The sequence below is a fragment of the Hemitrygon akajei genome, chromosome 6, assembly GCF_048418815.1.
Source record: "Hemitrygon akajei chromosome 6, sHemAka1.3, whole genome shotgun sequence".
Lineage (NCBI taxonomy): Eukaryota > Metazoa > Chordata > Chondrichthyes > Myliobatiformes > Dasyatidae > Hemitrygon > Hemitrygon akajei.
This window is the reverse complement of record NC_133129.1, coordinates 89,292,943-89,303,954: the sequence shown is the minus strand read 5'-3', so window position 1 is coordinate 89,303,954 and position 11,012 is coordinate 89,292,943. Positions and strand designations below refer to the sequence as shown.

At 52.6% G+C, this 11,012-nt stretch overlaps 1 protein-coding gene across 1 annotated transcript; it reads right to left on the bottom strand.

Annotated features, from left to right (window-relative positions):
• Positions 1-1,030: 1,030 nt before the first annotated feature.
• Positions 1,031-2,450, bottom strand: LOC140729238 (BTB/POZ domain-containing protein KCTD21-like). The gene has a single exon (XM_073048788.1). It carries the CDS (start codon positions 2,288-2,290, stop codon positions 1,511-1,513), a length of 780 nt encoding a protein of 259 aa, XP_072904889.1. The 5' UTR covers positions 2,291-2,450; the 3' UTR covers positions 1,031-1,510.
• Positions 2,451-11,012: the final 8,562 nt, after the last annotated feature.

The following is an 11,012-nucleotide window of genomic DNA, read 5'->3' as shown; positions in this document are numbered from 1 at the left end:
TCCCGCTCCAGGTATCTCCCCCGCGCCTCGGGGTCCTTCCGCCGAGCACAGCCACCAGGGGGGAGATCCTACCGTGGCGAGGCGCGGACGAGCTGTCGGGGTCGGTTCCGTCCGGCCGGTGTTTGAGAGCCGCTTCGGGCTGTGAGAGACCCTGGAACGTCGCGTCACGGTTCAGGCATCCGACAGATCCGGAGGATGCTCGGGGCTCTTCAGCCGGAGAGAAGAGGGAGGGTGGAGCTCGCTCCCGACCGCGGAGGTCGAGCCGAGCGACGGGGAGGGGACGGGCAGTAGTGCGGCGGTAGGGGTGGAGGCGGGAGGGAGAGGGGGAGCTCACGAGGTATAAACCCTAGAAGAGAGTCACTGGGTCGTTCAAACAGCTGATTCACTGTTTCACAGGTGGTTATGTTCTGAGATCAAGTGCGCCGATGTATGTGTGTGATCCGAGTGTGTATGTCTCCATAGAGTGTGTGTGTGTGTGTGTGTGTGTGTGTGTGTGTGTGTGTGTGTGTGTGTGTGTGTGTGTGTGTGTGTGTGTGTGTCTGTATTGATATGTGTGTATGTGGTAATGTTTGTGTGTGTGTAAAAACGGTTTCACTCTGTGTCTGACCCTGGGAGTGTGTGATGGGAGAGTTTAGAGGGAGCTTCACTCTGTGTCTGACCCCGGGAGTGTGTGATGGGACGGTGTAGAGGGAGCTTCACTCTGTGTCTGACCCTGGGAGTGTGTGATGGGACAGTGTAGAGGGAGCTTCACTCTGTGTCTGACCCCGGGAGTGTGTGATGGGACAGTGTAGAGGGAGCTTCACTCTGTGTCTGACCCCGGGAGTGTGTGATGGGACAGTGTAGAGGGAGTTTCACTCTGTGTCTGACCCTGGGAGTGTGTGATGGGTGAGTTTAGAGGGAGCTTCACTCTGTGTCTGACCCCGGGAGTGTGTGATGGGACAGTGTAGAGGGAGCTTCACTCTGTGTCTGACCCTGGGAGTGTGTGATGGGACGGTGTGGAGGGAGCTTCACTCTGTGTCTGACCCTGGGAGTGTGTGATGGGACGGTGTGGAGGGAGCTTCACTCTGTGTCTGACCCTGGGAGTGTGTGATGGGACAGTGTAGAGGGAGCTTCACTCTGTGTCTGACCCCGGGAGTGTGTGATGGGACAGTGTAGAGGGAGCTTCACTCTGTGTCTGACCCTGGGAGTGTGTGATGGGACAGTGTGGAGGGACCTTCACTCTGTGTCTGACCCTGAGAGTGTGAGATGAGACGGCGGAGCACAGGGATCTTAACTTAACAGTCCAAGTCTATTTCTCTAACTCCACTCCCTCCCTTCCCAATAGCACTTCCCTCCTATTTCGAGTCCCTGCATCTGGAATCCCCTCCGGAGACGCGCCCCCTCTCTATATCGTTCTCCGATACCCTCCCTGTGACGACCACCCCCCAACCGAACGGAGGAGAGGTAGCCGAGCCTTCCTTCTCCCTGGGTCTCTCCCACCTCCCACACATAGCAGCCCCCTCCCCGGGTCTCAGTACCGGACGAAGCGGAGCGCCGAGCAGCCCAGCACATCCGAGGGAAGCGGGGAGGCGTAGTCGAGGCGAAAGCCGCGGCTCAGGGCCAGGCCGAGTACCTCTTCCACCAGGCTGCGGGCGTCCGGCAGCTCCCGGCCTTCGGGGCGGGTGAGGAGGCGGCGGAAGCCCTGCCGGGAGTACTCGGCCGCCGGCAGATCGGCGGCTGTTGGGGTCCACTCGAGCTGCAGGCGGTGGCGAGGAGGGGGGCTACCACCGGCCCCGGAGGAAGGGTCCGGGCTCAGCTCCAGCCCCTCTCGCAGGAGGGCGATGACGGAGGGGCAGGTGCAGAAGACCTGCGCTTGGTAGGTGGTGACGGGGCAGGTGGAGAGGGCGTAGTTGAGGGGTCCCTCCTTCAGGGTAAAGTGGAGGGTCTGTGTGTGGGACAGGATGTTGCACTGGAGGAGGGCATTGCCCAGGTTGTGGCTGTGGTCGCTCAGGTCCCTCAGGAGCGGCTGAATTTGGTAGAAATCCGCCTCCCTCCGCAGCAGGCTCATCTCCTTGTAATCCGCGGGCAGGTCGAGATGCGAGGACCGCAGGTAGTTGAGGATGTGCCGGAAGGTCTTCCCGTCGCGGTCGATGAAGAGGTTCCCCGCTGGGTCTCGGCTGCTCGGGAGCTGCCCCCGGATCATCGCGCCCAGCATGGAGTCCGGGAAGCGGCTCAGCGTCTCGCCGTTGGTGGTGTAGACGGTGCCGCCGACGTTCAGGGACACGGGCTCCAGGCTCGGCGTGTGGAGCATCCCGGCTGCGCTCGGGGGGGGCGGCGGGGGCAGGCGGGGAGGAGGATGAGAGGGATGATAGGGTGGTCCAGGAGACTGAGGGAGAGAGAAAGACAGATACAGATACGGAGAAAGGCAGGGAGTAGGAGACAAGCAGACTGAGAGAGAGAGTGTGTGTGAGAGAGAGAGAGGAAGGGAGGGAAGGAAGGGTGAGAGAGAGAGAGAAGGAGTGAGCGAGAGAAGGGGGGGGGTCCGAAGGGAGGGACGGAGCTGGGGTTCCCAACCATCTTATGCCTTTGATGGGACATTATAGAGGGAGATTCACTCTGTGTCTGACCCTGGGAGTGTGTGATGGGACGGTGTGGAGGGAGCTTCACTCTGTGTCTGACCCTGGGAGTGTGCGATGGGACGGTGTGGAGGGAGCTTCATTCTGTGTCTGACCCTGGAGTGTGTGATGGGACAGTGTGGAGGGAGCTTCACTCTGTGTCTGACCCTGGGAGTGTGTGATGGGACATTGTAGAGGGAGCTTCACTCTGTGTCTGACCCTGGGAGTGTGTGATGGGACAGTGTAGAGGGAGCTTCACTCTGTGTCTGACCCTGGGAGTGTGTGATGGGACAGTGTGAAGGGAGCTTCACTCTGTGTCTGACCCCGGGAGTGTGTGATGGGACAGTGTGGAGGGAGCTTCACTCTGCGTCTGACCCCGGGAGTGTGTGATGGGACGGTGTAGAGGGAGCTTCACTCTGTGTCTGACCCCGGGAGTGTGTGATGGGACAGTGTGGAGGGAGCTTCACTCTGTGTCTGACCCCGGGAGTGTGTGATGGGACAGTGTGGAGGGAGCTTCACTCTGTGTCTGACCCTGGGAGTGTGTGATGGGACAGTGTGAAGGGAGCTTCACTCTGTGTCTGACCCCGGGAGTGTGTGATGGGACAGTGTGGAGGGAGCTTCACTCTGCGTCTGACCCCGGGAGTGTGTGATGGGACGGTGTAGAGGGAGCTTCACTCTGTGTCTGACCCCGGGAGTGTGTGATGGGACAGTGTGGAGGGAGCTTCACTCTGTGTCTGACCCTGGGAGTGTGTGATGGGACAGTGTGGAGGGAGCTTCACTCTGTGTCTGACCCTGAGAGTGTGTGATGGTACGGTGTGGAGGGAGCTTCACTCTGTGTCTGACCCCGGGAGTGTGTGATGGGACAGTGTGGAGGGAGCTTCACTCTGTGTCTGACCCCGGGAGTGTGTGATGGGACCATGTAGAGGGAGATTCACTCTGTGTCTGACCCTGGGAGTGTGTGATGGGACAGTGTAGAGGGAGCTTCACTCTGTGTCTGACCCTGAGAGTGACCCGTGAAGTTTGTTCAGCATTTTATATGCGTTGCTTTTGATTTCCAGTGTCTGCAGACTTTCTTGTGTTCATTTCTTAAAGTGTGGAATTCAATACTTAAAACTATAAAAGAATCGAACTGAGATGACACTTGCGTAACGCCTGCAAAATACCTGTTTATTGAATCTGGCTTTTAACTAACATCTTTTTGTCTTTTGTTTTCATATTTTCATTTTAATTTTTATTCCATTGTAAATCTCTTTGAACTACATCATCTGTATGCAAGTGTCTATAATTAAAGCTTTTAGAATTATTATCTCCGGAGTCAACCGATCGGGACGCTGGTTCGCCTGCTCCCCCTGCTGGGGGCCAATTCGCTCACCTGCTCCCCTGGTGGGGTTGGGGGTGGGGGCAACCTCGTTCACCAGGTCTCAAAGCTCTCTGCTTCTTTTTGGATTCCACACCGAACTAGTTCCCCTCGACCACCACTCTCCTCCGTCTAGCGGAATTAGTCCTTATTCTCAATAATTTCTCCTTTGGCTCCTCCCACTTCCTCCAAACCAAAGGTGTAGTCATGGGCACCCGCATGGGTCCCAGTTATGCCTGGCTTTCTGTTGGCTTTGTGGAACAGTCCATGTTCCAAGCCTATACGGGTATCCATCCCCCTCCTTTCTTTCGCTACATCGACGACTGCATTGGCGCTGCCTCCTGCATGCATGCTGAGCTCGTTGACTTCATTAACTTTGCCTCCAACTTTCACCCTGCCTTCAAATTTACCTGGTCCATTTCCGACACCTCCCTCCCCTTTCTTGATCTTTCTGTCTCCATCTCTGATATCTACTATAAGCCTACAGACTCTCACAGCTACCTGGACTATTCCTCTTCCCACCCTGTCTCTTGCAAAAATGCTATCCCCTTCTCACAATTCCTCCGTCTCCGCCGCATCTGCTCTCAGGATGAGGCTTTTCATTCCAGGACGAAGGAGATGTCTTCCTTTTTTAAACAAAGGGGCTTCCCTTCGTCCACCATCAACTCTGCTCTCAATCGCATCTCTCCCATTTCCCGCATATCTGCCCTCACCCCATCCGCCCGCCACCCCACTCAGGATAGGGTTCCCCTTGTCCTCACCTACCATCCCACCAGCCTCCAGGTCCAACGTATAATTCTCCGTAACTTCCGCCACCTCCAACGGGATCCCACTACCAAGCACATCTTTCCCTCTCCCCCCCCCTTTCTGCTTTCCGCAGGGATCGCTCCCTACGCGACTCCCTTGTCCATTCGTCCCCCCCATCCCTTCCCACCGATCTCCCTCCTGGCACTTATCCTTGTAAACGGAACAAGTGCTACACCTGCCCTTACACTTCCTCCCCCACCACCATTCAGGGCCCCAGACAGTCCTTCCAGGTGAGGCGACACTTCACCTGTGAGTTGGCTGGTGTGGTATACTGCGTCCGGTGCTCCCGGTGTGGCCTTTTATATATTGGTGAGACCCGACGCAGACTGGGAGACCGTTTCGCTGAACACCTACGCACTGTCTGCCAGAGAAAGCAGGATCTCCCAGTGGCCACACATTTTAATTCCACGTCCCATTCCCATTCTGTTCTCCATGGCCTCCTCTACTGTCAAAATGAATCCAAATTCAGGTTGGAGGAACAACACCTTATATACCGGCTAGGTAGCCTCCAACCTGATGGCATGAACATTGACTTCTCTAGCTTCCATTAATGCCCCTCCTCCCCTTCTCACCCCATCCCTGGTTTATTTATTATTTACCCCCCCCCCTTTATTCACTCCTTTTTTTTCTCTCTCTGCCCCTCTCACAATCACTCTTTGCCTGTTCTCCATCTCCCTCTGGTGCTCCCCTCCCCCTTTCTTTCTCCCTAGGCCTCCTGTCCCATGATCCTTTCCCTTCTCCAGCTCTGTATCACTTTTGCCAATCACCTTTCCAGCTCTTAGCTTCATCCCACCCCCTCCGGTCTTCTCCTATCATTTTGCATTTCCCCCTCCCCCACTACTTTCAAATCTCTTACTATCTCTCCTTTCAGTTAGTCCTGACGAAGGGTCTCGGCCCGAAACATCGACAGTGCTTCTCCCTATAGATGCTGCCTGGCCTGCTGTGTTCCACCAGCATTTTGTGTGTGTTTTTTGAATTTCCAGCATCTGCAGATTTCCTCGAGTCTCGTTCACCTGCTCCCCCTGGTGGGTGTACAACTCGTTTTCTCTCTGTCTCTCTGTCTCTCTCACTCACTCTCCCCTGCCCCTCTCCCTCTCCGTCTCTCTGAGTGCACAACGTGCTCACCTGCTCCCCCTGGTGGGCGTACAACTCGTTTTCTCTCTCTTTCTCTCTCTCTCTCTCTCTCTCTCTCTCTCTCTCTCTCTCTCTCTCTCTCTCTCTGTCTCTCTCTCTCTGTGTCTCCCCCTCTCTCTCTCTGACTCCCCCCCCTCTCTCTCTCTCTCACTCCCCCTCTCCCTTCTCTCACTCTCCTCCCCTCTCTCTCTGTCTCTCTGAGTGCACAACGTGCTCACCTGCTCCCCCTGGTGGGCGTACAACTCGTTTTCTCTCTCTCTCTCTGTCTCTGTCTCTGTCTCTGTCTCTGTCTCTCTCTCCCTCTCTCTCTCTCTCTCTCTCTCTCTCTCTCTCTCTCTCTCTCTCTCACTCCCCCTCTCCCTCTTCTCTCTCACTCCCCCTCTCCCTCTTCTCTCTCACTCTCCTCCCCTCTCTCTCTGAGTGCACAACGTGCTCACCTGCTCCCCCTGGTGGGCGTGCATTGCCCTGGGGGATTTTACACTTTATTCCATGCGATTTTAAAGTTTAACGTGCTTACAGCCCAGAATGAAGAATCAAGGAGACACAAGAACGACTGCTGATGCTGGAAATCTGGAGCAACACTCCAAACGCCTGAAGAACTCAGCAGGTCTGTAGGGAAATGGACAGCCAACATTTTAGGTCGAGGCGCTCCATTTGAACTGGAAAGAAGGAAGGTACATCGCTGGACCAAAAAGGAATCAAGAGGTCCTTCTGCATTAAATCAAAAAGTTCTGTAAATTTATCAAAATAAGCAGGCAGTTGGACAGACGCTGGCTGGCGTGGGTGCAGTGAGCAGTGTCTCCAGATGGGGTGGGCGCTGCCTCCCCGTGTTTCTCTCCCCGCGGACGGTGCTTACCTGGGGAGAGTGCGGATGGGCCAGGCCAGGGCTCCAGGGATTGAGTTTTGGCAGGCTGGTGCTGGATAACAAGGGGTGATATTATACAGATGTGTACAAATCACAAGGGGCATCAGTCAAGTGAACGTACAGTTTTTATCCCCCCTGGGCTTGGGGAATAAGGCACAAACTGAAGGCGATCACTGAAGGGATCTGTCTATGGAATGAGCTGCCAGAGGAAGAGGTATAGGTGGGCAGAAAAACAACAATTTAAAAACACATGGACAGATAGGAAAAGTTTAGGGCAGGGGTTCTCAACCTTTTTTGTGCCATGGACCAATACCATTAACTGAGGGGTTTGTGGAGCCCAGGTTGGGACCCCCTAGTTTAGAGGGATATGGACCAACCACAGACATAGTTAACACAAGCTTGTACGGGAACCTCGGTGAGCATAGACCATTTGGGCTGAAGGGCCTGTTCCTGTGTTATTTCACACTGTGATGAATCTTATAAAAAATATTAATTTAAAAAAAAAGTCACTTCCAACAACATTTTTCCCCACCGCCTTCGTGTTCCTGAACTGCTCTGCTCAAACTGTAACACGGCCTTGGGCTTGCATCCTTTCTCTCTCCCTCGTTTCAAAGTCATGTCGTTAAGTTTATTTCATTGTCTAAGCTGTGTGCAATCCGTGTTACTTTAAGTTTACGTTAACTAACATAAAGTTTGTGTTAGGTGAAGGAAATTCATCGCATCCCCATTAACCCTCTCCAGTTTTTACAGATGCACTGCCGAGGGTGTCCAGTCCAGATGGATCGCGGCTTGGCACGGCATCGCTCAGCCTGCGACCACAGAGAGTTAAAATGGTTCGGCACGGACTAAACGGCCCAGAGGACCCGTTTCTGTGATGGATTTTTCTAGGACTTTATGACTCTAGAGTTGCGGACACATCATGGAAAACAGCCTCCATGGGCGGTCTACATTTTCCGCTGAAGCAGCCAGCATAATTAAAGATCCCACCCAACCCAGACAACCTCTCTTCCCCCATCAGGGAGAGGAATCGAAAGCCTGAAAGCACATACCACCAGGCTCGAGAACAGCTCTGCCCCACTGTTAACAGACTCTCCAATGGTCTCCTGCTGTGTTAAGATGGAATTCTGGCCTATTGCCTGTAACCATAGTGTGTAGGCCTCCGTTAGCCTCCATAGACCATGGATTTGCGCCTGGGCAGGGGTTTTTTATGGAAGACCGGCAGTCGCTGCAAGTCTACCCTCTCTACGTCACCGATGCTGTCCAAGGGAAGGGCACTAGGACCCATACAGCTTGACACTGGTGTCGTCACAGAGCAGTGTGTGGTTAAGTGCCTTGCTCAAGGACACAACATGCTGCCTCAGCTGAGGCTCGAACTAGCGACCTTCAGATCACTAGACCACTTGGCCACGCGATAACGCATTAGTCTGCATATACACGAGAGATTCTGCAGACGCTGGAAATCCAGAGCAACACACACACACACACACACACACACACACACACACACACACACACACACACACACACACACACACACACACAGATATACACACACACACACACAGAGAGATACACACACACACACAGATACACACACACACACACACACACACAGATACACACTCTCACACACACACACACACTCTCTCTCTCACACACACACACACACAGATACACACACACACTCAGATACACACACAGATATACACACACACACACACACACACAGATATACACACACACACTCTCACACACACACACAGATATACACACACACACACACTCACACACACACACAGATATACACACACACTCTCACACACACAGAAATACACACACACACTCACACACACACACACACAGATACACACTCTCTCACACACACACACACACACACTCACACACACACACACACACCACACACACTCACACACACTCACACACTCACACAGACACACACACACACACAGATACACACTCTCACACACACACACACCACACACACTCACACACACCACACACACTCACACACACTCACACACACACATACACTCACACACACATACACACACACACACTCACACACACACACACACACACACACACACACACTCTCACACACACACACACACACACACACACACACACACACACACACACACACACTCACACACACACACACACTCTCACACACACACACACACTGCTGGAGGAACTCAGCATCTATGGAGGAGAATAAGCCACCGCGGTTTCAGGCTGAGACCCTTCATCAGGACTGAAAAGGAAGTGAGGAAAAGCCGGAATAATAAAGTGGGGAGGGGAGGGGAAGGAATACACGCTGGCAGATGATAGGTGAGACAAGGTGAGGGAGAAGGTGTATGGCTGGGGGGAGGGGGATGAAGTAAGAAGCCTGGAGGTGATTGGTGGAAGAAGTGAGAAACATAGAAAGCCTACAGCACGATACAGGCCCTTCGGCCCACAATGCTGTACTTACTTTAGAAATTACCTAGGGTTACCGATAGCCCTCTATTTTTCTGAGCTCCATGTACCTGTCTAGGAGTCTGTTAAAAGACCCTATCGTATCCGCCTCCACCACCGTCACCGGTAGCCCATTCCATCCACTCACCACTCTCTGTGTAAAAAAACTTACCCCTGACATCTCCTCTGTATCTACTTCCAGGCACCTGAAAACTGTCCTCTCGTGTTAGCCATTTCAGCCCTGGGAAAAAGCCTCTGACTATCCACACAATCAATGCCTCTCATCATCTTGTACACCTCTATCAGGTCACCTCTCATCCTCCGTCACTCCAAGGAGAAAAGGCCAAGTTCACTCAACCTATTCTCATAAGGCATGCTCCCCAATCCAGGCAACATCCTTGTAAATCTCCTCTGCACCCTTTCTATGGTTTCCACATTCTTCCTGTAGTGAGGCGACCAAAACTGAGCACAATACTCCAAGTGGGGCCTGACCAGGGTCCTGAATAGCTGCAACATTACCTCTCGGCTCTTAAACTCAATCCCACGGTTGATGAAGATATTGCTGTGTATCCCTAATTGTTTAATGCTATTGTGTCGTGACTTTGGGATGATACCAGATGGAGATATTACAATCGGGACAATGGATACCCTGTTGTTCGTGTTCCATAGTCTTTCAATTTCCTCTTTTAATTCAGGATATTTCTGGTGTTTTCACTTACTGATTTCCATATGTTATGTATGTTTGGGATGACGATATCTATTAAGTGTTGTTCCTGTTTCTTTATCCTGTGATATGGTATCCGGGTGGTTATTAAGGATTGTCCTGTCAGTAATCATGGATCGGTCAAATATAATTTGTGGGATTCTGCCTCTGAAACTGGATCAGGCTTGTATTTATAGTAAGGTGTGTTGTCTTTCACGAGTTTGTATTTTGAGTCATGATTTTGATGAATGAGGTTTGCCAAATGATTGTGCCATGTAAATAGGAGCAGGAGTCGGCCTTCTGGGCCTGTCGAGCCTGCTCACCATTCAGTAAGATCATGGCTGATCTGACCATGGACTCATCTCCACCTACCTGCCTTTCCCCCATAACCCTTCATTCCCCACTATGCAAAAATCTATCCAACCTCGTCTGAAATACATTTACTGAGGTAGCCTCCACTGCTTGAGATGGAGTTAAACTGCTACAGAATCCTGCAATGTGTTGGATTATCTCTTGGCATTTTCTGCATTTATCACCTTGAATGTGTTGGTCTTTTGTATTTTTGACAGGTTTTTGTGTCCCGCATTGCCACAAGGAAGCTCTCTGTATCTGGGAAAGAGGTCTCCAGCTCTGAGCCAGGTGTTCGATGCTTCCCTGTCGACATTTAGCCGATGTCATTATTGCTTTATTGTTGTCAGATAGACTGAATTACAGTGAAAATCTCAGCTCTTCCGTACAGATCATTCCATCACATCAGGGTGTGGAGGCTGTAGAAGGGAAAACAATAACAGAATAAAGTGTCACAGTTACAGAGAAGGGGCAGTGCAGGGAGACAACAAGGTGCGAGGTCATACCGAGGGTAGATTGCGAGGTAAAGAATCTATTTATCACGGTAAGGGGCAGTTCAATAGTCCTACAGCTGTGGGGTGGAAGCTGACCTTCAGCCTGGTGGTTTGAGCTTTCAGGCTTGTGTATCTTCTGCCCGGTGGGTGAGGGGAGAAGGGAGAATGTCTGGGGTGGGGGAGGGGGGGGTCCTCCACAATGTCCGCCATCTCCAAAGGGATCCTTCCACTA

What these genes read in the sequence shown, in the direction of transcription:
- LOC140729238 (XM_073048788.1), bottom strand. Translation starts at nt 2,290, where the DNA reads ATGCTCCACACGCCGAGCCTGGAGCCCGTGTCCCTGAACGTCGGCGGC.